We start from the raw sequence: 24666 nt of genomic DNA on the forward strand, positions 1-24666 counted from the left end.
CAGAGCTACTTATAATGTTCAGGCTGACAAAAAGAGAATGGAACATAAACCTTTTAAGTAGGAAATAAAGTATACCTTTCTATCAAATACTTACAATCTTTACAGCCCTCTAAAAAATTGGGTCCTAAGTTTGTCGAACCTTTTCCTATTAAATGTATTATTAACCCAGTGACTTTCGAACTAGAGTTCCCTAAGAGCCTATGACAAATCCATCCTGTTTCCCACTGTAGTCTGCTCAAACTGGAGATTATGTCTAACCTTAGGCAACCTGCACCTCGGGTGCCTTGTTGTTGTTAGTTGCGAAGTTGTGTCTGACCCATCGTGACCCCATGGACAACATTTGTCCAGGCCTTCCTGTCCTCTACCGTCTTCTGGAGTCCATTTAGGCTCATACCTACTGCTTCAGTGACTCCATTCAGCCACGTCATTCCATGTTGTCCCCTTCTTCTCTTGCCCTCAACCTTTCCCAGCTTTAGGCTCTTCTCCAGTGAGTCCTTCTTTCTCATTAGGTGGCCAAAGTATTTGAGTTTCAACTTCAGGATTTGGGCTTCTAAAGAGCAGTCAGAGTTGATCTCCTCTAGGACTGACCTGTTTGATCGCCTTGCAGTCCAAGGGACTCGCAGGAATCTTCTCCATAGTTCAAAGGCCTCAATTCTTTGGCACTCAGCTTTTCTTATGGTCCAAATTTCACAGCCATACATTGCAACTGGGAAGACCATAGCTTTGACTATACACACTTTTGTTGGCAGGGTGATGTCTCTGCTTTTTAGTGTGCTGTCTAGATTTGCCATAGCTTTCCTCCCCAGGAGCAAGCACCTTTTAATTTCTTGGCTGCAGTCCCCATCTGCGGTGATCTTGGAGCCCAGGAAAATAAAATCTGTCACTACCTCCATTTCTTCCCCATCTATTTGCCAGGAATTGAGAGGACCAGATGCCATGATCTTGGTTTTCTTAATGTTAAGTTTCAACCCAAGTTTTGCACTCTCCTTCTTCACCTGCAACAAGAGGCTCTTTAGTTCTTCTTCACTTTCTACCATTAGAGTGGTATCATCTGCATATCTTAGATTGTTGATATTTCTCCCGGCAATCTTAATTCCAACTTTTGATTCATCTAGCCCTGCCTTTCTCATGATGTGCTCTGCATATAAGTTAAACAGGCAGGGTGACAGTATACAGGCTTGCCGGAATCCTTTCCTAATTTTGAACCAATCAGTGGTTCCGTGTCCAGTTCCCACTGTTGCTTCTTGACCCGCATATAGTTTTCTCAAGAGACAAATAAGATGGTCTGGTACTCCCATCTCTTTAAGAACTTGCCACAATTTGTTGTGATCCACACAATCAAATGCTTTAGCATAGTCAATGAAGCAGAAGTAAATGGTTTTTTTGGAATTCCCTAGCTTTCTCCATGATTCAGCGTATGTTGGCAATTTGATCTCTAGTTCCTCTGCCTCTTCGAAATCCTGCTGTACTTCTGGTAGTTCTTGATCCACATACTGCTGGAGTCTAGCTTGTAGGATTTTAAGCATAACTTTACTAGCATTTGAAATGAGTGCAATGGTGCGATAGTTTGAACATTCTTTGGCACTGCCTTTCTTTGGAATGGGAATGTAAACTGATCTTTTCCAATCCTGTGGCCACTGTTGAGTTTTCCAAATTTGCTGGCAAATTGAGTGTAGCACTTTTACTGCATCGTCTTTTAAGATTTTGAATAGCTCAGCTGGAATACTGTCACCTCCACTAGCTTTGTTGTTGCTCAGCTTTTCTAGGGCCCACTTCACATTCTAGGATGTCTGGCTCGAGGTCAGTGACCACCTCATTGTGATTATCAGGGACGTTAAGCTCATTCTTGTATAGTTCTTCTGTGTAATTTTGCTACCTCTTCCTAATCTCTTCTGCCTCTGTTAGGTTCCTGCCATTTTGGTCCTTTATCATCCCCATTTTTTCATGAAATGTTCCCTTCATCTCTCCAATTTTCTTGAAGAGATCTCTGGTCCTCCCTATTCTATTGTTTTCTTCTATTTCTTTGTACGGTTCATTTAAGAAGGTATTCTTATCTCTTCTAGCTATTCTCTGGAATTCTGCATTCAATTGGGTGTATCTTTCTTTTTCTCCCTTGCCTTTTGCTTCCCTCCTTTCCTCAGCTATTTGCAAAGCTTCCTCAGACAGCCATTTTGCTTTCTTGCATTTCTTTTTCTTTGGGATAGTTTTAGTTGCTACTTCTTGTACAATGTTGCAAACCTCTGTCCATAGTTTTTCAGGCACTCTGTCTATCAGATCTAATTCCTTAAATCTATTTGTCACCTCTACTGTATATTCGTCAGGGATATGATTTAGTCCATACCTGAGTGGCCTACTGCTTTCCCCTACTTTTTTCAGTTTAAGCTTAAATTTTACAAGGAGAAGCTCACAGTGTGAGCCACAGTCAGCTCCTAGTCTTGTTTTTACGACTGTATAGAGCTTCTTCATCTTTGGCTGCAGAGCACATAGTCAATCTGATTTCTGTGTTGACCATCTGGTGATGTCTATGTGCAGAGCCATCTCTTAGGGTGTTGGAAAAGAGTGTTTGCTATGACCATCTTATTCTCTTGACAAAATTCTATCAGCCTGTGCCCTGCTTCATTTTGTACTCCAAGGCCAAACTTGCCTGTTATTCCAGTTATCTTTTGGCATTCCAATCCCCCATAATGATAAGGACATCATTTTTTGGTGTTAGATTTATAAGGTGCTGTAGGGCTTCATAGAACCGGTCAACTTCATCCTCTTCAGCACTGGTGGTTGAGGCATAGACTTGGACTACTGTGATATTGAATGGTTTGCCTTGGATTCGAACTAAGATCATTGTGTCATTTTGGGGATTGTATGCCAGTATTGCTTTTCCTACTCTCTTATTGACTATGAAGGCTACTCCATTTCTTCTGAGGGATTCTTGCCTGCGGTAGCATACCCGATGGTCATCTGAATTATTTTTTTTTATTTAAAAAGTTTTACAATACATTTTGACTTTAATCCCCCCTCCCCCACCCCTACCTAACCCTCCCTATCCCTCTGCCCCAATCCCTCCTCCCCCCCCCCCGACTTCCCAGAGCTAAATACAGGGTATAAAATCAAAAAACAAACATAAGCACCCCTATGTTATCAGCAATAAACTATTAATTCTATCTCCCTCTAGCTCATATAAAATGAATACAAACATTATTAATATTACAAATGAAGTAAAAAAGAAAAAGAGGAAAACAGAAAAAGAGCTTTACTCAGAATAGATTTTCTTAATCCCAGTCCTTATTCATATTAATTTAAAAAAAAAGAAAAAAAAACTTTCACCTACTATTTACATTCTCCAACCTTTCTCTAATTTCTAAACAAATTCTCAGTTACGCGCCAAAAGCGCCTATCTCTATTAACCTTAATAATCTCCAACCAAACTAAACTATGATCAAAAATATTTCTTGCATGTATCACGCCAAATGTCTCGCAGTTCCAAATCATCCTTGAGTTCAAATAAAAAGAGTAAAAAAAAAAGGTTTAAGCAGTCTGTAAGACAACTTGTTGTTAATTAGGAGCTTGCATACCCATTCTTAGTTCAACACATACTTTTAGTCCATAACCCTAATATACTTTTCTAACAAGCAAATAACATCAATCTTAAATTGTGTTAAATATTAAAAAAACCTTTCTTTCTCCTCTATGATAAATTTAATCCATTGACATTGTAATTTAAAAATTTAATCACCAATCTTAACGCTCCAAAGCTTTTGGAGCACGTCTGTCATGACCCCCAAAACTTCTTTGGACCGCGCCCCTCCCACAGCTTCACTGTAAGTACACTTTGGAGATTCCATAACTTTCTGCTGGTCTTGCTCTTGCTCTCGTCTCGCTCTTCTTAGGGCGGCACGCGTCATCCTCTGGCCTCCTGCAACATCCGATGAAACTGTATCTTGATCCCCTCCAACACCATTGTCCTCTGTCTATCTGCAACATCTTGAAGCTTTCCCTCGCCGTATCCCTTTACAGCTTCCAAAAATGATAGGGGGGTTGCTTTTAACACATTGCTATAAAAATCACGTGCCTGGGCCACAGTAACCAGACAATGTCTTTTACCTTCATGCGTCACCAGCAGTCCAACTGGAATCTCCCATCTAAACTTAATATCACATTTCTTAAGTTCCTGTACTAGAAATGCAAAATCTTTCCTTCTCCTTAAAATCTTCGGAGGAATCTCTTTTAAAACCAAGACTTCTTGCTCAGCCACTACCAATTTAGTATCATAAGCAGCTTGAATGACTTCATCTCTAATTACTCTCTTTGTAAAATAAACCACCACATCTCTGGGTAACTTCCTCTGTCTTGCAATCCATGAATTTACACGAAAAATTTTGTCCATATTTCCCTCAATTTCAGATGCTGGCTGGCCCAATACCCCTTCCAGAGCCTCAGAAATCAGCTGCTTTAAATCTTCTTTACAATTCTCCTTTAAACCCCTGATTCTAATAGCATACTGCATCTGATGATACTGAACAAGACTCAATTCTCCGTCCATTTTATCCCTTATATTTTCATTTTCTAATACCTTTGCTTCTAATATAGAGTTCTTTTGACTGAGATCCTTCACTTTTACATCCAGCTGTTGCACACATACAGCTACAGATTCAATTATAGACAACATGTCCACCCTCATTGCTCTAAACTTCTCTTCCATCTTCTTCTCCAATTTCTCCAATTTCTCCTCCATTTTCTCCTCCAGCTTTTTCAACTTTTCATCCATCATGTCAGACATCAATTGTGAATGCTTTCCAAGAGCATCTTGTAAATCCTTAAGCGTCAATGCCGGAGGAGGTGCAGGAGGAAGCAAAGCTTGCAATGAGGTCTGTTGCACCAGGGAAGACCCCGCACTCCGAAGAACTTTAGAAGTTTTAGCCACCATCTTCCCCCACTTTCACTTATTGCGCACTTTCACTTTAAAGCTATAAAATCCATTGAGCTAGAGAGTAAAGATAAGAGTCCACATCACCTTGACCTCCTGTACTGCTCTGCCTGCATCTTGACAATCAAAAGTATTTCCTTTTGGCAGGGGTGGTTGCTAACGCCTGGCTCTGCTCCATAAATCCCGGAGCAGGGGCGCTGCGCAGCTCGGAGCAACCCAGGCTTCGGGGGGGCTCAATCCTTCAGCCGCCCAAACTCTCAGCTCAGGCGGCCCCGGAGAGCTCAACCCCTACCTGGGGCCTCACCCCCTCCTCTTCTCCCGAGGAGGGGGCTTCAAATCCATCTAAACAGCTGATCGGCGCTGTTTACGATGGAAAAACACAGCTGCGGAGCGGGCAGCCCGAAAACGGCTGTCTTCGGCGTCGCGTCGCCACTGGAAGTCCCGATGGTCATCTGAATTGAATTCACCCATTCCTATCCATTTTAGTTCACTGGTTCCTAAGATGTCGATGTTCAGTCTTGTCATCTCTTGTTTGACCACATCCAGCTTTCTTTGATTCATAGATATTACATTCCAGGTTCCTATGGAGAAAAAATCTTTACAGCATTGGACTTTCCTTTCACCACCAGATACATCCATAGCTGAGCGTCCTTTCAGCTTTGGCCCAGTTGCTTCATTCTTTCTGGCGCTACTAGTACTAGCCCTCTGCTTTTCCCCAGTACCATATTGGATGCCTTCCAACCTTAGGGGCTTATCTTCCAGCATCATATCTTTTTGCCTTTTGTTACTGTCCATGGGGTTTTCATGGCAAAAATACTAGAGTGGGTTGCCATTTCCTTCTCCAGTGGATCACATTTTGTTAGAACTCTCTGCTATGACCTGTCTATCTTGGTAGGCCCTGCAAAGCATAGCTTATAGCTTCATTGAATTACACAAGCCCCTTTGCCATGATAAGGCAGTAATCCATGAAGGGGAGGAATTGGGTATGTCTGGTCTAATGAAAAGAAATGAGTGGGAGTGGCATGATAGGACTGTTCTGGTATTTGAGGGGCTTCTACAAAGATGAAGGCAATCAAACTATTTTCAAAACACCAAAAGGGAAGACAGGAAACAAGGGTTGGAAACTAAATATGGAAAGAAGCAACCTAGAATTAAGGAGAAATTTCCTAACAGTGAGAGTAATTAACCTATGGAATAGTTTGCCTTCAGAAGCTTTTGGTGCTCCATCACTGGAGGCTTTAAAAAAAAAAAGACCGTACAACCCTTTGTCTGAAATAATATAGGGTGTCCTGCTCGAGCAGGCAGTGTACAGGGGGATGATTGAGAGCATCCTGTCATACAGCATCACAGTGGTTTGGAAGCATCACTGCTTCAGACATGAAGACAGTGCAGAGAGTGGTGAGGATGACTGAAAAGATCATTGGCAGTTCCCTCCCTCCCATCCAGGATATAGCACAGAAGCATTGTTTGAGCAGGGTCCGTAAGATTGTCTGGGACACTACCCATCCTTTTTACAATCTGTTTTCCTTGTTACCTTCTAGGAGGAGGCTCCATGAAGGTAGCAGAACATCCAGATTCAGCCAGTTTCGTTCCATACAGTACAAACCTTGTGAACTCTCAAGCTTCCTCCTTCCATTATATATTCAAGATAGACAGTGTTTAATATTTATATGTATATGTTGGGGTGTAGGTCTATACATATGCTGTATATAGTATGCATATGTTGTATATAGTATGTTTAGATGTGTGTCATGTATGCGTTCACTTTGAGAGCAGGCAACTAAATTTCATTTTTTATGTGTGTCATGCCCACAGTAAAAAATGACAATAAAGGTAATCTCATCTCATCATCTCATCTCATCTCATCTCATCTCATCTCATCTCATCTCATCTCATCTCATCTCATCCCATCCCATCCCATCCCATCTCATCTCAAGACCTCCGAGTTTCTTTCCAACTCTATTATTCTATGTTCTATATTCTAACTGAGTAAATTTGTAACACTTTACATGATAAGATTCAGAAGCTCCTTGAGAGCTGTTAGCATTGGACCTTAACTAACAAGATGGAGTTCAGTGGTGATAAAAGTAAGGTCCTGCATTTAGACAGGAAAAATGAAATGTGCAGGTACATAATAGTCAGTACTTGGCTCAACAGTAGAACCTGTTAAGAGATGTAGATATCCTTTTGAGGAATCTAGGTGTCCTAATAGACCACCACTTTGAGTCAGCAGTGTGTTGTAGCAGCCAAAGTAGCCAATGTAGACCTGAGCGCCATAGACAAGGAAAGGCATCATTCACAAGAAGTGATAGTAAAAGCTCTATATTGCATTAATAAGGCCACACATAACAATATACAAAAGATCCTGACACTCTAGAAAGCAGAGAAAAACAACAAAGATGATAAAGAGGCTGGAGGTTAAATAATGATGAATGGCTAGGGAGCTAGTAATGATTAATCTAACAAAGAGAAGGATTAAGGGTAACATGATAGCTGTCACACCCATACTTGAAGGACTGACACAGGGAAGAGGGGATTGATTTATTCTCCAGAGCACCTGAGGATAGTACAAGAAACAATGAATAGAAGCTTGCCAGAAAAAGATACAACCTGGAATCAAAAAGAAATTTTCTGACAGTGAATATTAATCAGTGGAAAAGCTTGCTTCACAGAGTTGTGGTTGCTCCATTGCTGGAGTTTTGACTTCTGACTCTTTCCAACACACTAAAATGCTAATTACAACCTCAATTTTTTATATTACTTATACTTCTTGTCAGTTTTATAATAGATTCCATGATTCTCTCATAGAATCATACCGCTTGAAAGGACCTTGGAGGTCTTCTAGTCTAACCCATGCCCAGGTAGTGTTCTTATTTCATCCCAGACAAATGGTTATCCAATTTCTTTTTGAAACAACAGTCCCCATTTCTCATATGACCTTGGGAAAATTAATTGCCCACCCCTCTGTAAAATGTAGATATATAAAAGATTTTGGACATTTATATTTTCCATGGTTTTTTTGAAGTGTGTTTTTAAGGCTTTTTAAAATAATGACTTGATATTTTTTTGTTGTGATGTATGTTGTATAGTTATTGTGAAATTTTCAAGTTAATACTAGTTTATAACTGGCCTTTTCATGAATAACCTTCAGCATTTTTTTTCTTCCAGTAAAGCTGTGATGGATCTGTTTGTAGATTTGTGCAGCCAGTACCACTTAAATCCAGCACATTATACTTTTGAGTTGCAGTCTTGGGAGACCCAACAATCTTTGAGTTACAGGCCAAATACTTTGATAGGGACATTAGATGTACAGAAGATACTTCTAAAATTGAAGCTTCCTAAAGAAAAAAAAATCAAGCGGCCTCCACCAAAGATTCCTGAGGTAAAAGCATTTACTTATGATCTATTTCTTGAATTATGTCCAGAAATAGAGAAGGGGATAGTCATCTCACTATGCTGGATTATTTTAATATTGCTGATACAGACTTTTAATCCATCAAGTATCGCAAGGATAGGCATTATTGGCCAAATACATAAGGATCTAGTAATTCCACTGTTCTGATTAAATTTACAGTTGGAGGTTCTTTTGAGTACATTTTTGAAAAAATGTATGGTTGCTTTATGAATTACATTCAGTTTAACATCTTAAATTGATGTTTTTAAATAAGCAGTATATGAATATTTATAATAATAAGTGAATGCATGAATTAACTAACTGAAGCAAACAAAAGCTTGTTGCTTGAACATCTAGGTCTGACTTAAAAGTGAAGAAACTAATTTCAGGGATGGATCATATGAAATGTATAGTAAGTATAGGTAGTTCTTTGTTAACAACCACTTGTCCAGCAAATGTTCAAGTTACAACGACATTGAGTAGTAGTTTCAATTCCTCAAAATTCTGGCTGTCTCAGCATCCCCACAGTCACATGATCATAATCTGGGTGGTTGACAACTGGCTTACTCTTAGGACCGTTGCATTGTCCCATGGTGATGATTGCAACCTTCCCTGCTGGCTTTCCATAAGCAAAATCAATCAATTCCCCTCTGTGCACCCTCCCTCAGGCCCTCTGGATTCCCACTACTCCTCACTGGCCACCCATACACCCTTGCATACCCCTCTTGCATACCTTGAGCCTCACTGCTCCATGCCTTGTACATGCCTCTCCTACCACTCTTGCATTCTTGCTTACCCTCTCTGAGCTTTGCTGCTCTCACACCATGCCTCACTCATGCAGCTCCTCAAACCTCCTCATGCTCTTTATGTGCTTCCCATGACCTGCACACCCTTCTCCCGGTTCAGTGTGCTTATGCCATGTCCTACATCCCATGCATTTTGTTCATCCTCCCTGAGCTTCAATGCATTTGCGCCATGCCTCCCCATTAACTCGCACACTCTTCTCAGCCATTTGTACTCCGTTCCTGGCCAAAGAAATTCTCCATGGTTCTAATATGCAGGTTTTGAAACTAATTTATGAGGAAAGATTCAGGGAATCAGGGGACCTTATAGCGTGCATGCTTGTTTTCTAAGACAACTAAATCTGGTATTTTAGAAAATGTCATTTCTCTTCAGTTACCTTTATCTTCATTATTTTTTTCAGCATATGTATGAATATTGCACTTATGATTTCTGTTTATGCATATATCTATGCAGTTATAGCATTAACATGAAATGAATGTACAGTGTACATTTATTTTGTAGTTTTCTCATCCAGTTTAAATGATCTATTTTAATTCTATTTGAATTATATTAATGAAGTATTGTGTTTAGACATTTTGGTGTTTTCAAATTGCTTTTTCCTAGAAAACTGTGAGACTGGTAGTAAATTATTTGAAGACACAAAAGACAGTATTTCGAGTGAATCCTGAAGTTCCTCTTGAGAATATAATCCCAATCATTTGCGAAAAGTGTGAAGTTAGTCAGGAATGCATTGTTCTCTCAAGAGATACTTTCACTGGAGAAAAATTGGAATTGACAAAATCACTGAATGATCTAGGGATAAAGGAGCTTTATGCCTGGAGCAAGAAAAAAGGTAAGTCACGGTCTATGTTAAACTATTATAGGAAGCTACTGTATGTATTAAACCTTATAAATGGGGAAGTCCATTTTAGAGGTGGCTAGTAGATCAGTAGATTTTATTATTCTAATAAATTCAAACTTAAAAACCATATACCAGCTGAGCAGTGGTCTTTGCTTTGAAAATGTTAATTGCTGCTGCAACATAATATCTGCCAGGTCTTACAGAATTTGGTTCATTAGCACTTCTTTTAAGTTTTCCATTTTATATTGAATTTGACTTTTTTACATTCCAGAAGTCTAAAAAAATGCCAAGGCATTTACATAATTGTAACTTGTTCACAGTTAATTTTAACTTATAAATATCTGAACTGGTAAAAAATTTCAGCTAGTTTTGTTTTATGATAACAATCCCTGTCACAGTAATCTGTCATAAAATATAGTGAGAAACAAAAACTTCTTATTGGTGCCAGTGACATAACAGTTACATCATCAAGACATAGAACACACATCAAAAGCTTATTAATTAATTTCAAGGTGAAATTGGTAAGCATTTTGAATTGAATTGATATAACATTACTCAATAACTAAATAAATTGAATCAGCTACATTAATAGGAGCAGCAACAAGTATTTAAACAAATGTTTTCAGCTGTATTCTACAATGTGTTTAAAATCAATGAAAATTATGTATAACCCTTTATATAAAACAATAGTGCTAAATAAAATAATATATTGTTGAGGCAGTTACTGATCAATCTCTATTAATCTTTATGAAATTTGTTAGAATCCTAAAACAACTTGGATCCTTTTCTGCCCTTTATTTGTCCATTTAAGCATTTTACCTCTGAAGTAGTTACTTGGATCTATGATGGATAATGTTTCTATGTTCCTATAAGTGCAGAAGTATTGAGGATGGGGTGTGAAGGCCAGTAGCTGGAACTCAACCATCCAAGAAATAAAACGGAGTAATCTTTGCCCACCCCTTCTTCTTGATCCACTAATCATTCTTAGCATCAGTGATTTCTCCAATGAATTTGCATGCATGACATGGCCAAAGTAAATCAGATATAGTCTTGTGAATTTAGCTTCTAGTGATGTTTCTAGTTTTATATGATTCAGCATCTCTCTTGGTTGTTCTGGCTGTCCATGGTATACACAACAATTTATGCCAGTAACACAGTTCAAAGGCATCAATTCTTCTTTGATCACGTGTCATGGTTCCTATTGATGATCCCAACAAAATGAGCATAGATAAGACATTCCAATCTCTAATGCAAAACTTTATTTAATACAGCATATCAGCACTGGTGAATTGAAAGCCAGCTCTAATTAGAAAGGTGCCAAAATGTATAAGTTAAAAGCAAAGGACCTCCCCACCCTTTGGTCTGACAAGTACATTGTCCAATCAATTGGCTTGATGGCTCATTATCAGACTCCTGTGAGGCACTCACCCCTTCCTTTTCTCCCCCCCCATCCCGAGTCTGTAGGCAAGCTAGGAAGCAAAGATGGAGGGAATAGCAAAAAGGTCTTTTCGGAGCTTGACATCACTAGTCTTAGAGTCCAATTCTCACACCCATATATCATTATAGGGAAGACTATTGCTTTTAGCCTTCTATTTGTATTTATATCAATACCTCTGTTTTCTAGATTTTATTCCTGTTAACCATTGCAGTGTGTTCAATTTCAGGAGTACAACTGCCGTTGTGAACAATTTTTAATCCAAGGAAGATAAATTTTTGAACTAATTCATTTTCCTCCTTTTAATTTTAAACATATCATGTTCTTATGCAGCTGTTGTCATTATCTTTGTTTTCCTAAAATTAAGAATTAATTCTACATTTTTCACTTTCATCCTTGATTTTCCAGGTATTTTTCCCCAGGTCTTCCTTATGTTATATCATCTGCATACCTCAAATTATTTATTGTTCTTTCTCCAATTTTCACTCCCAACTCAGGCAGTTCTAGGTCTAATTTCCGCTTTATCATTTCAGCATACAGATTGAATAAAAATGGTGATAAAATACATCCCTGTCTAACTAACACCTTACTGATCCTGAACCAATCTGTGTCACATAGAGCGTTCTCACTGTTGCCTCTTGATCAGTGTACAGTGATTTGATAAATTTAATCAGGTGGTTTGGAATAGCAAGTTCATGCAAACATGGTTTATTGTGTTCTACATAATCAAAAGCTTTTCTAAAATAAATAAAACATGCATATAGATCCTTTAGATCAGTCATGTCAAACTTGCGATGTCACATGACATCGTGCAATGTATTGGGACTTTTTCCCCATTGCTGGCAATGGGGTGGGTGTGGTTTCAGTGTGATGCATCTGGCCTGTGGGCCAGCAGTTTGACATGCCTGCTTTAGATATTCATGTGCTTTTTCCATAATCCATGTAATATTGGCAATGTGATCTTGAGTGCCATGCCCCCTTTTAATGCCAGCTTATACATCTCTTGGTCGATGACATTCTGTGGCCTCTGTTGAACAATATTTTAACAAACTCTTGCTTGCATGAGAAATCAGTACAATCGTGTGATATTTGGAGCAGTCTCTGGCATTGCCTTTCTTTACTAATAGGATAAAAAAGAGATTTTTTCCAGTCTTGAGGCCTTTGACATATAGACCATATATCTTGACACAGGGGAGTGATGATACTAACTGGCACTGGTTTTAATAATCCCAAGGTATTCTATCAATATCTGGGGCTTTTTAATTTGTCAATATCTCTATGCCAATTCTACTTCTTTCAAGACATATGGATATTTATTATTTGGGCTGTCATCATTGTCATCTTCAAGGTAAGTTAAACTGCTATAGAGTCGTTCTGTATATTATTTCTACCTGTTCTTGATCTTCTACTGGTCACTTAGTACATTCCTGTTGCAGTCTTTAACAGTTCCTTGCCATGCTAAAAAGTTGAATTGCTTCATTTTCACTGCAGCAAACATGACCTTAGTATGTCCATTCCTGTTAGCTTCTTCCAGATTTTAATAATGCTTTTCCCACTGCTTGTTTTTGTCTTTCCTGGTTTTATGCTGGAAAATTGTCATTGGCACATATACCATAGCAAAAGTCACAACATTTTGAACCAAAATGCCAAACTAAATAAGAAGTCCAGAAGAATAGTAAAAAGGCCAAAACTTTACAAAAACACAGTGATCATTAGTCAAAGAATAATCAGAGTAGAAAACTATTTTCTAGCAATTTGTCACAATTAAGAGAGGGTTTAAATACTCCATGCTGAGCCTATTCAGCTGACGTTCATCAGTCTTGCAGCAGCATATCTGCTCTCTTTTCATAACCTACAGTATATCCTTCTGTGCCAGCCTTATGCAATCTACTTTTGTATTCTGAGGCTGTGATGCTTTAATTTGACCATAATCAAAATCTGAGCCACTTGGTCCAGGAGGCAGAATTCCTCTGGTAGAATGCTTTGGGAATGCTGGAATTGGTTCCATAATATCAAGGATACTACTCTTTGGATTTTTTGAAGTTTGTTTCTTATTGGTCTCAGGACATGATTGATACCATTTTTTCCTTCAGAGTGTGAAAGATACACTCTTGATATTTGCCAGGCCCTTGCCTTCCATATTTATCACATATTGGTCAATAGAATCTTATTAATGTTTGTTCAAGGAACTGAAATTGTGGTGACAATCACCTCCTTGATCAACTGCTTTAGAGCGGAGCATGAGTTTTCTTCTTCTAAAAACTCAGCTCAGATGTGTTTTATAGTACCCATTTAACTGAATCACTAATTAATGGTGTAAGAGCATAGTTACAAGAAAGGAACCTGTTCTTATTTTATGAAATAAGACTTTCCCAGTAAGATCTGGCCTACCCTATATTGTCTTTGAAGGAGGGAATACTTAAGGCTTTCACCTCACAAATGAGACAGAAGCCTGACAACATATCTTCTTAGAAATTTTCCCCATACTCTGGAATAGGTACCTCCTAAGATATAAGATAGCTCCAACCATCTGGTCTTGTGCAAGATGCTTCAGCTCTTACTATTATTCAATATGTTTAGACATTGATGGTAGAAATACTGTTTTTACTTTTTGGAGGTGTTGGTGGTATTTTTATAGTCTTAGAAAATAGGCAATATATTAAAATTTTGTATAAGTAAATAAATCAATGTTAGCATAGTTTCATAGTGTTACTTTCCTGTTGTTGCAGTTCTTCCATCAAAAACTCTGTCTGAATCTTCTTTGAACTATAAAGGTATTGTAAAATGTACTTGGAGAGAAATTTCCTTTTTATTTTTATTTTTGCATGTTTTTATATTAATATTTTTATATTTATTGTTATCTCTGGAATGCATTTTAGCAAATAATAGAAAACCTTTTTGTATGATCATGCTTTATTAGCATGAAAGTAAACTGCGGGTGTCAGTTTCATCTGTTACATGCATGTTAAATGACAAATTTAATAGTATTTATAGCCATATAACCACACAACATAATTATCTCTAGTTGAATGACTGTAAACAAGGGCTTGTAAGCAAGAATTATTTGTAATTCTCTGTATGAATTGCCAACTATTGTTGTTTGTGCATACTTGGCATTTGTTTTACTTTTATTATCAACCTTTGTAAGCATTTTTCCTTCCATTCAATTGTGTTTGATTTTTGGAACCTGTCTGGACTAGTCCCTGCAGTTTTCTTAGCAAGGTTTTTCAGAAGTGGTTTTCCATTGCTTTCTTCCTAGGGCTAGGGGAAAGTGACTGGCCCAAGGTCACTAGCTTGCTTTGTGCCTTATGGCAAGAATAGAAATTACAGTCTCCATTTTTTTAGCCCGATGCCTTAACCACCACACTAAAGTGGCTTTATTAATACATCAGACATTGCATCATGGTTATTTTTAAGCCTTTAAGACCAAAGCTTTCATTAACTATATACAATGGACAATCCACAACTGTGGGCTACCTTTACCTCCTAGCACTCTGTTGGATCCACATCACTTGTGGAAACAGTGAAGACAAATGTTTTGGCCTTTATGGAAGCTTTAGAAATCCCCTTTATGGAGAGCTTTAAGGAATGAAATAGGTATATTAACTTCTTCAGGCAATTTAGGCAATAAAACTGCAAGAATAGACTTCCAGGGTCATAAATTCTCAAATATTTTGGTTTATTGTAGAAAACCCAGAAAAGCCATAAGTGAGAATCCCAGCATTTGATATATATTATCAACTGCAACTCTTATTTGTTGTGAAATCATTTTGTTTTGTTTTGGCAATATATTGATCTGGTATCAGGCTTTTTGATCGATTGTAACACTTTGATTTTTCATGCCTTCATATATTATTGAATATATTTTAACATTCTAGTCTCTAATCTATCTATCTATCTATCATCTATCTATCTATCTATCTGTCTATCTATCTATCTATCTATCTATCTATCTATCTATCTATCATCTATCTACATACTCACCCACCCACCCATCCATCCAATTATCCAATATAGTATTTTAGCCTGAATTCACCTCATTTGTGAATTTTTCATAGAATATGTCAGCTACAGACAATATAAATTATCTATCATTATCTGTTTAAGATACTAACTCAATGTTTATGTGATATTTGTTGTGTAAAAGGATGCAGATTCCAGAAAATAGTATGTATTATTATTTTTATTTGTATACAAAATAGGGAGGGATGTATTAGACAAGTTATGACTGGGCAAGCTAAAAGAAGAATAGCCAATTGATAGTAGAGAAGCAATAATAGAAGGAATGGTAACAATTGCCTACTGTATACAAAATTGCAAAAATTGGGGATAAACTGTCCTGTTGTCCTATTTCCTAACTTAAAATCTGTTATACTGCTTGTGTTTAAAAAATAGTAACAGTACACTGCATAATTACCCAGTTAAATCAAACTCTCAGGATAGCCAACCATTATGTGATTGATTGAAAATGTAACAAATGATCATGTAAACAGGATGAACAGGATGAGCTTTCATTAGGGTTTACAAGTGTTTTACAAATTTGTGTTTGTTTTCTGATTGTAAATAAAGTTGTATTTATTATGTCACATTTAAAGAGTCTGATAGGAATTTAAGAATCTATACCCACAGACAGATACAAAAAGGAAATTTCAATATAGGTAATAAAACTTGGGTTGAAATCTAAAATAAGTAACTTGAGTGAGGGCCATGTGACTTTTTTTTCTCTCATGAGTAATTCGGGAGATAGGGCAGGATATAAGACCATGTGACTTTTTTTCTCTCATGAGTCCCTCGGGAGATAGGGCGGGATATAAGTCCCATTAATAAATAAATAAATAAATAAATAAATAAATAAATAAATAAATAAATAAATAAATAAATAAATAAATTCATAAGAATAATAAAAGTTCCTTTTAATATATATGTGTCCACTATGCAGTAGAGGTTTCTGATTTCAGTTTTCAAATAGATAAGCTATTCTTTTAAAAATGTTATTTGAGCTGGATTGGAATAGTCATTGTGACTTGTGCATTTAACAGAAACAAAAATATCAACTGGTTGTGGCACATCACTAAAGGAAAAGAAAGGATTTCTTGGATTTTTCAGGACAAGTAAGAAAAACAAGGTAAATGCTATATTTGTTTCTTTGGCTAGTGATTCTTACTTATCTGACTCAGCTTTTGTCTTGTAGCTTGTACTTAGGGTGTTGCTAAAATGTCTCTTTATTGCATCTTTGTCACAAATATTGACCAAGCAAATATATTAGTAATCCACAATCCAATGCTGCAGATAGACATAGATTCATTGGTTTATGGTCATTCTTTCAGCTATCCCTCAGTTATTCCTGGTGCAATAGTTGGAATGCAGTATTGCAAATTCTGCGCACAGCCTGAAGTTTGATCTTGATGGGATTTAAGGTTGACTCAGCCTTCCATCTTCTGAAGTTGGTAAAATGAAGTCCAGATTGTTGGGGGCAATATGCTGACATTGTAAACCATTCAGAGAATGTTCTAAAGCATTGTGGTATATAAGTCTAAATGCTATTGCTATTGCTTGATAGAGACATAGTTTTACTGTCTTTAATAAATTCCAATTACTGGGACATTAGATTAAAAAAATCAAAATGTGAGCCTTGGTGGAGCAGTGGGCTAATGCCTCCTTAAGTAACACCAGCTGCCTGCAATTAGTGCAGGTTCGAGTCCCACCAGGCTCAAGGTTGACTCAGCCTTCCATCCTTCCGAGGTAGGTAAAATGAGGACCCAGATTGTTGGGGGCAATAAGCTGACTTTGTAATAATGCCGCTTGGGGTGTGTGTGTGAAAGCCCTAATAAGCAGGCATATACATAGAATGAAGGCTACTGCTAAGCTTGTAAGCCGCCCTGAGTCTTCAGAGAAGGGCGGGATATAAATGGAATAAAAAAAAAAAAAATATTTTTGGCAAGTGATGATATTTCTTGAAAATCTGAAGATCCTATGAATATCAGATCAAAGTATGGCAGCTATAGGACAGTCTAGTTCAGTGGTGGTGAACCTTTTAGAGACCGAGTGCCCAAACTGCAACCCAAAACCCACTTATACATCGCCAGGTGCTGGGTGGGCATGGCCCAGCGAGTGGGCGTGGCCCCCCAAGTGGGCATGGTGACTGAGTGGGCATGGCTATGGTAGTCATGGCAGCATGGGTGGGCGTGGCCAGGGTAGGCATGGCCACCTCGATGTTGCTTCTGAGAAGGGATGCCTATGGGGGCCGGGCAGGGTTGGGAGAGATCCAGGGGGTCTCTGGCGGGTGGGCTAGTGAGCAGGAGGCTCGTCATCTTGTTTTGGCAATGAGCCAATCAGATCACAGTAGGATTCAGTTATTGTTGTCATGTATTGAAGCTGAGAGGAGGACATTTGTCAGTGTGTTATGTGATCGCTATCAAGTTGGTTGGTTTTTTTGTGTGTTCTTTCATTTAGTGAGCTTGTAAAACATAATAAAATTAAAGTAATGGTGCAAAGGGTTGACTGGTTGCCCAGAAAGCCATGTAAAATAGTATTATTAAGTGAACAAGGCTACAGTTATAAAGAAATTAGAAGAAAAATTGGTGGAAACTTAACCAAAGGTGGCATTTTTACTGTACACTTTTCCCAAAAGTTTTCCACAATTTTGGCCACTACTGTATAAGGGGGGAATTAAACAATGAAAGCACAGTGTCATGGATTTTACAGGTTGTTGGAAAAGTACTCATTCATTTTACCAGATGCTGAAAATAACAGAAATCTGCAGCAGAATGCCTGTAGTGATATAAATCTGCAGCAGATGCAACTGATATAAAATCTGGACAAAGAATGGTCAATAAAGCATTCTTGATTGTCTATTTTATCTTTCCTAATAAGCTGTAACCAACTTCCTCACTTAACTTTGCAAAATCTGTGGGTCCCACACCATTCCACATACCTGCAAGAAAGCAGCTGCAATCCGAGTACTCTAACTCAGGGCTTTTCCAGTTGCCTAGCAAGGTGTCAAAAACTTGATGAACCCCCCCCCAAAAAAAGGGAAAAAATGATAAAGTACAGTAGTCCTCGACTTACAACAGTTAACTTAGTGACTGTTCGAAGTTACAAAGGACACTGAATAAAGTGGCTTATGACTATTTTTCACTTATGACTGTTGCAGCATCCCCAGGGTCATGTGCCTCCCTCCTTCTCATTCCCATCTCCTTCCTTCCTTCCTTCCTTCCTTCCTTCCTTCCTTCCTTCCTTCCTTCCTTCCTTCCTTCCTTCTTTCGTTCTCCCTCCTCTCCTTCCTTCCTCTCTTTCTCTTTTCCTTTCTCCAAAGTGCAAACACATGCGTCCTCCTCCCCCTGCGAGCTTCTGCAAAGTGCAAATGGATGCCACAGCTGTGGCACTGGGGCTGAACAAGAGGCCCGGTGGTGGCGGCAGCAGCGGGCTGATGCTGCTGAAGCGGGGCAGGCCTGTCAGGAGCCTGGCTGCTGGCAAGGCGGAGGAGGAAGAGGAGGAGGAAGATGACGATGAGTACGGAGCCAAGGAGAGGAAGGAAGGTCCACCGGTGGTGGTGGTGGCGGTGGGCAAATAGAGCCACGTCTTCATCTCAGCCATGCTGTGCAGGGTGGGCAGCAGTGGGCAGCTGAGCAGGAAGGCGCTTGGCCGGGAGATGCAATCCATCGGCCCCACCGCCAGCATCCCCAGATCGGACGGCTGGGCAGGGTGCTGATGCTAAAGGGATGTTCCTCTTTTGAAGCCCCAGAGCCTTCTTTGGACAGGGAGCAGAAGCCATATCCTGCGGACTGGTTTCTAGGGGCGAAAGGAAGAGTCCCCAAAGGGCAAAGATGGCTGAGGAAAGGGGGGAGAGATATAGGAAAGTGGTGTGGGAGTCAATTTCAGGGAGCCTGTTCTGCTATGGGGGGGGGGGGGCTGAGCTGCTATAGCAGAGAGAAAGCAACTAACTGGAGTCAGGGAGTCAGCATTGAAAAGAAAAGTGATATTCCCTGTCCAAGCTTGGGGGAAAAAGAGAGAGAGTATGCCCAGCTTCTCCCTTTCTAGGCTGAAGCAAAGGCATTGAAAGATAAAAGGCCTGCCTGGAGCAAGGAGTTCAAGGAACGTGGGAAGGCTCCATTCAGGAGGAGTGGACTGTTGAAGCGGAGATGGTCTGCGCAGGGCAAGAGAAGTGAGGTCGGCCTCTTCTGGCATAGGAATGACCTAAAAGCATCCCTTGATTTGGAAGAAGCAATGATCAGGGCTGGGAGGGGCTCACTTGGATCGGATGGGGAGCTGTCTGGACAGCTGACCTCAGGGGCTCCCTTTGAAGAAGGGGATCCCTTCTGGTGATCCCAGGGAGAGAAACCGTTCCTGGATAATCTCTCCCCCCAAAAAAAACAAAGCAGGGGAAAAACTCCTCCAAACTATCAGCGCCCTCATAGAAGGCAGGCAGCAGAGGGGCAGGAAACCTCTGTGGAGGAATTGGAACTTCCAGTCGTCTCTGGGAGGAGCTGCTGGTGGTGATGGGTGGAGGGTGAAGACCTGCAGGTGGGATTAAGAGATGGTGGGAAGAGCAAAGTCCTTCTCTCGGGCTTGTCTCTGGCTCCTTTCCGGGCAAAGGGTGGCTCAGCCAGCCCATTCCCTGGCTGGCTGCTCAGTGAGGGGAGCAAATGGACACTAGGGCTAAGCTCCCAGGGAAGGAAAATGGCATTCACTTGGTGCAGGAAGAGTGAGGTGCACTGACGAGTGGAGTGCAGAAATCAGCCCCATCAAAGGCTCCGAGCTGCAGCCCGACAGACGAAGAAGACTCCGCTTGGCTCTGGTTCCCTTCTCCACAGATGGAGGGACCCTGGTCAGGCTCTGGGAGATCCTCCTGTACTCCCTCTAGACACGATCATGTGATCCCAAGGGAGAAAGCACTGCTGCCACTGCTGATCTTCCTTCAGCCCAGCCTCAGGCTTTGTGGGTTGCCTGCAAAGAAAATGCTCCCGATCTGAGCACAAGTAGAGGAATTTCTGCCCTTTTCTTCTTTTTCTTTTTCCCCCCTTCCTAAATGCAGGCCAGGCTGGCTGGGTGCTCCCTCTGTGGCTGGTCGGGGAGATTCTGGTTTTCCTTTCCCGGCTTGGCTCGTCACTTTCCCCCCTCTCTCTCCTTTTTTTTTTTTGAGTTGTGCCGCTCACCTTTTTTGCCCGTTTACTTTGTGGCTGGCCAGGCTCGTCTTTGCCTCTTCCCTGTGCAGCTGTCCCACTCACATGTGTGATTGGCCTCTGCACCGCCAACCCCATTGGCGCCTGCAATCTGCCTGGCCTGCCCTCTGGCCCTGGGCAGCGCCTCTGCCCTGCATGGCTGTCCCGCTCATGTGTGCGATTGGCCTCCACACAGCCACTACCAGCACCTGCAGTCTGCCTGGCTTCCCTTCTGCCTGCTTTGCACAGCTCCTCCTGGGCCTCCTGCACCCACTGTTAACCCTCCCACCACCATGCTGGGTAAGGTTTCCATCTTCACCTTTGTCCAGTTGCCCTCGCCTTACTAACCTGCCTTTCAGCTGCATTCTGTTTGTCTGTTTGCTTCTCAGCATTTGCCACATGTTTGTGGGACAATCGGTAAAAAAAAAAAGTTCCATGAGATTTTCTAAGTTCTTGTGAGAACTCGTGAGAAGTGAGAAAGTCTCATGGAACTTTTTTTTGTTCCAGAAACACATTGAGAAGGCTGAGAAGTGAATGGAGAAATGAAATGCAGCTAAAAGGCAAGTTAGCAAAAAAAAAAAAACCTTTGGGGGAGGCGAAAGCATCTGGGCAGGGTCGGAGACAGCAACCTTACCCTGCACAGCTTTGGCAGGTGTCTGGCAGGGGGAGGGAAGCAACAAGCCCCGCCCCATCCCTCACATGGAGTGCCCTGTTCCCACTGCTCCCACCTGGCATCCTCAGCAATAGGATGGGAGACCATCAGGGGATGGCAAAAGGGCAACAGGGCTGCTGGTGGTCAAGTGCTAAGGCAGGACTTCCCTCAGGTCCTCACTCCCTCTCATTCCAGTCTCCCTCCCTCCCTCCTTCCTTCCTTCCTCCTCCCTCCTTCCTTCCCTCCCTCCCTCTCTCTGTTCCCAGGTTGGGACAAGGGGAGGGGGAGAGTTTGGCAGTGCTTCTCTCAAAGAATCTGAGAGTTGGAAAAGAACTTTGAGGTCTTTAGTCCAACCCCCTGCTCAAGCATTCCAGACAATGGAATATCCAATAGTCCAGTGATGGAGCATTCACAATTTCTGAAGGCAAGCCTTTTCACTGGTTAGTTGTTTTCACAAGTCCTTCATTCTAGGCTGGATTTCTTCTTGATTAGTTTCCATCTATTATTGCCTTCTGATGCTTTGGAAAATAGGTTGACCTTTTCTTCTCTGTGGCACCCCATCAAATATTGGAACACTGCTATCATGTCACCACCCCAGTCCTTTTCACTAAGCTAGACATACACAATTCCCACAAACATTTGTCATATGTTTTAGCCTCCAGCCTCTAATCATCTTTGTTTACTGCAAAGTCGCGTGGTCACACAGAGAGACGGACACTGGAGCTGGGTAGTAACTTCTTTATTGGATCAGGAATGAAAGCTGGGCAAAGGGGTTACCTGGCGTCTATTTATACCTGCCCAGGTGAATCGCGACCAATAGATTCAAACCTGGGCTTCCCGCCAGTGCAGGTGGCCAATGGATTTAAACCCTGGCTTCCCGCCAGAGCTGACCATGCCCTTGGGGCTGTCAATGACTTGCTCTATTCAGGCTTTCCCGCCAAAAGCGGTTGTAGCCTGGAGCTGTCCAGCCCCCTGCTGTGCTGACATCCTGTGTATGCTTAAGAGCATACACTACACCCCTTCCCCCATAGTGAGGGATTAACCTCTGTCATTCTGTCTCCCATAACTATATACACTTATTTACATCTATACACAGAATTTACATTTGTTTATTTCCCAGTTACACCTCCCCCTAAGAACGCACATAGTCAGTGAGGTAGCTTGGAGCCTTGTGAGGCCTGCTTGATCTCCTTGGGACTGGTTCCCCCGGTGGTGTGGTGCTGTTTCTTGTCTCCCTTGCTGTTGTTGTTGTGGTGGATTGTGGTGTGTATGTGTGTGTGTTGGGGTGCCTTGGCTTTGTGTTATGCTGGGTTCTGGTGACTGCCTGGTTTCCCTGTCTATCTCCTGCCTGGGGTAAGGTTGCCTCTGTGCCCCTCTGGTGACCCTCCTGGGTGTTTGTGTTAGTGTTGTGGGTTGTTCCTCCTCAGCCCCCAGTGTGTCCTCAATAGCCATTTCTGGAGCCCTTTTCCTCAGCTGGTCCAGGTGCCTCTTCCAACAGAGTCCCCCCTCCACCCTTACCTTGTAGGAAAGGGGTCCTGTTTGCTCTAGTATTTCCCCTGGAACCCATGGATGACCTGAGCTATAGTTCCTTGCCCAGATGGGGTCCCCCGTGTTAAAATTTGTTTTAATGTTAGGGGTCCTGGCGTCTGCTGCTACTCTGTCTGGGTGGAGCCTGTCCAGCGTTGTTATTAGGCGTCTGCCCCATCTGAGTTCCGCTGGGCTTTTGCCTGTGGCAGTGCAGGGTGTTGCATGTTGGTGTAGGAGGAAGGTGGCCAGTCTTTGCTTCCAATTCCCCTGCACTATGCTCTTGAGGGCGTCCTTTGTTGTCCGCACGAATCGCTCTGCCAAACTATTACTGGCTTGCAAATGTCTTTAAACGTTCTGGCAGAGATGATTGACACGGCTGACCCTGAGTCCAGTTCCATCGTGCAGGGAATCCCTTGCAGCTTCACCCTTAATTTTATTTTTGGGGTAAGTATCGGAGGGCCCCCTGTTAAGCAAACAGCCGTCCGTCCCTCTGTGTGGCTGACCGACAGTCTTGGCAACCGCTCCCTGTACCTGTAGCAAACTGGAACTCTGCTTCCACTTCGTGCAGGCTGTCCCGTTGCTTGCTCCTGCAGACCGCCGCGATGTGCCCGGTTTTCCCACACGCCCGACACTTTGCCGACTTGAATCGGCAGGTAGACCGAGGATGCTGTCCTCTGCAGCTTGCGCAATGGGTAGCTCGGGAGCAGTTTGAGCCGCAGCCGGAGCACTGGGTAGACCGGGGTTGTCCGCAGCCGCCATGCTGGGTAGACCGGGGTCCGCAACCGCAATGCTGGGTAAACCGGGGCCGTTTCGCGCTGTAGCCAGGGAGTTGGGTAGACCGGGGGCTGCTCACTCTGCACCTGTACTCCTGGTACCTCAGGTCCTCCGTGGCTGGTCGTGGCTCCCTCACATTGTCTCGGTTGGAGTTGATGGGTCGCGGTTGTCGGTGTATGGCGTCCACTTCAGCTTCCGCCTCTTCTGCTTTGCTGCAACCGCTCAACTGGTGGACGGCTCCGCTCTCTCTCGCGTCGGACCCCTCGGCCACATCCCAGGCTAGGAACTCCTCCTGGATGTCCCTCAGGGTTAACTTCTGCTTCGCGAAGATTTTCTGCCGCAGCTTCCGGTCCCTCAGCCCACAGACGATCCGATCCCACAGCCGGACCTCTAAATTTTCAAAGTTGCAAAGACAGGCTGCCTGCCTTAGGGCGGCCATGTATTGTTTGGCAGACTAACCCGACCGCTGATCCCGTTTCTCGAAGTGGTACCGCCATGCGATTTCGGATGTCTCAGGCCTGAAGTGCTCGGTCAGCTTCGCTAGCAACTCGCCGTACCCGATGGTGTGGATGTCGGGCGAGCAGAGACTGACCGCCAGCTGGTACGTTTCCGTCCCGCAGCTGCAGAGTAGCGCCGCCGCTCTCTGTCAGTCATCTTTCACCCCGTTCGCCCTTAGGTAGCACTTGAGCTGTCCCACGAAGGCTTCCCACTCCTCGGGGCGGTTACTATTGAAAAGGGGATACTGACCCAGTTGTGCCATTCCGCCGTCTCGGTTGTCCTGCGTCTGGATCCGGGGCTGCCGATAGGGTTCCGTCTGCGGCTAGCGCTGTCCGGTGCAGGATCCCACCTTCGTCGCCAGTGCAAAGTTGCGTGGTCACACAGAGAGATGGACACTGGAGCTGGGTAGTAACTTCTTTATTGGATCAGGAATGAAAGCTGGGCAGAGGGGTTACCTGGCATCTATTTATACCTGCCCAGGTGAATCGCGACCAATAGATTCAAACCTGGGCTTCCCGCCAGTGCAGGTGGCCAATGGATTTAAACCCTGGCTTCCTGCCAGAGCTGACCATGCCCTGGGGCTGTCAACGATTTGCTCTATTCAGGCTTTCCTTCCAAAAGCGGTTTTAGCCTGGAGCTGTCCAGCCCCCTGCTGTGCT

At 42.1% G+C, this 24666-nt stretch overlaps 1 protein-coding gene across 7 annotated transcripts in view; it reads left to right on the forward strand.

Moving 5' to 3' along the window:
- COBL (cordon-bleu WH2 repeat protein) overlaps positions 1 to 24666 on the forward strand; it is a 242330-nt gene that overhangs the window by 82447 nt on the left and 135217 nt on the right. For 6 of the 7 annotated variants that reach the window (XR_014028621.1, XR_014028622.1, XR_014028623.1 and 3 more), the window contains 4 exons: positions 8090 to 8303; positions 9723 to 9951; positions 14125 to 14169; positions 16435 to 16520. Coding sequence is in view for 2 of the 7 variants with exons in the window: in XM_081345343.1 (XP_081201469.1) it covers positions 8090 to 8303; positions 9723 to 9951; positions 14125 to 14169; positions 16435 to 16520 (574 nt within the window). In the remaining 5 variants the exon portion in view is untranslated. The remainder of the gene's footprint in view (positions 1 to 8089; positions 8304 to 9722; positions 9952 to 14124; positions 14170 to 16434; positions 16521 to 24666) is intronic. The other variant, XR_014028624.1, reaches the window with a different exon arrangement.

Source organism: Vipera berus (assembly GCF_964194415.1).
Source record: "Vipera berus genome assembly, chromosome: Z".
NCBI lineage: Eukaryota > Metazoa > Chordata > Lepidosauria > Squamata > Viperidae > Vipera > Vipera berus.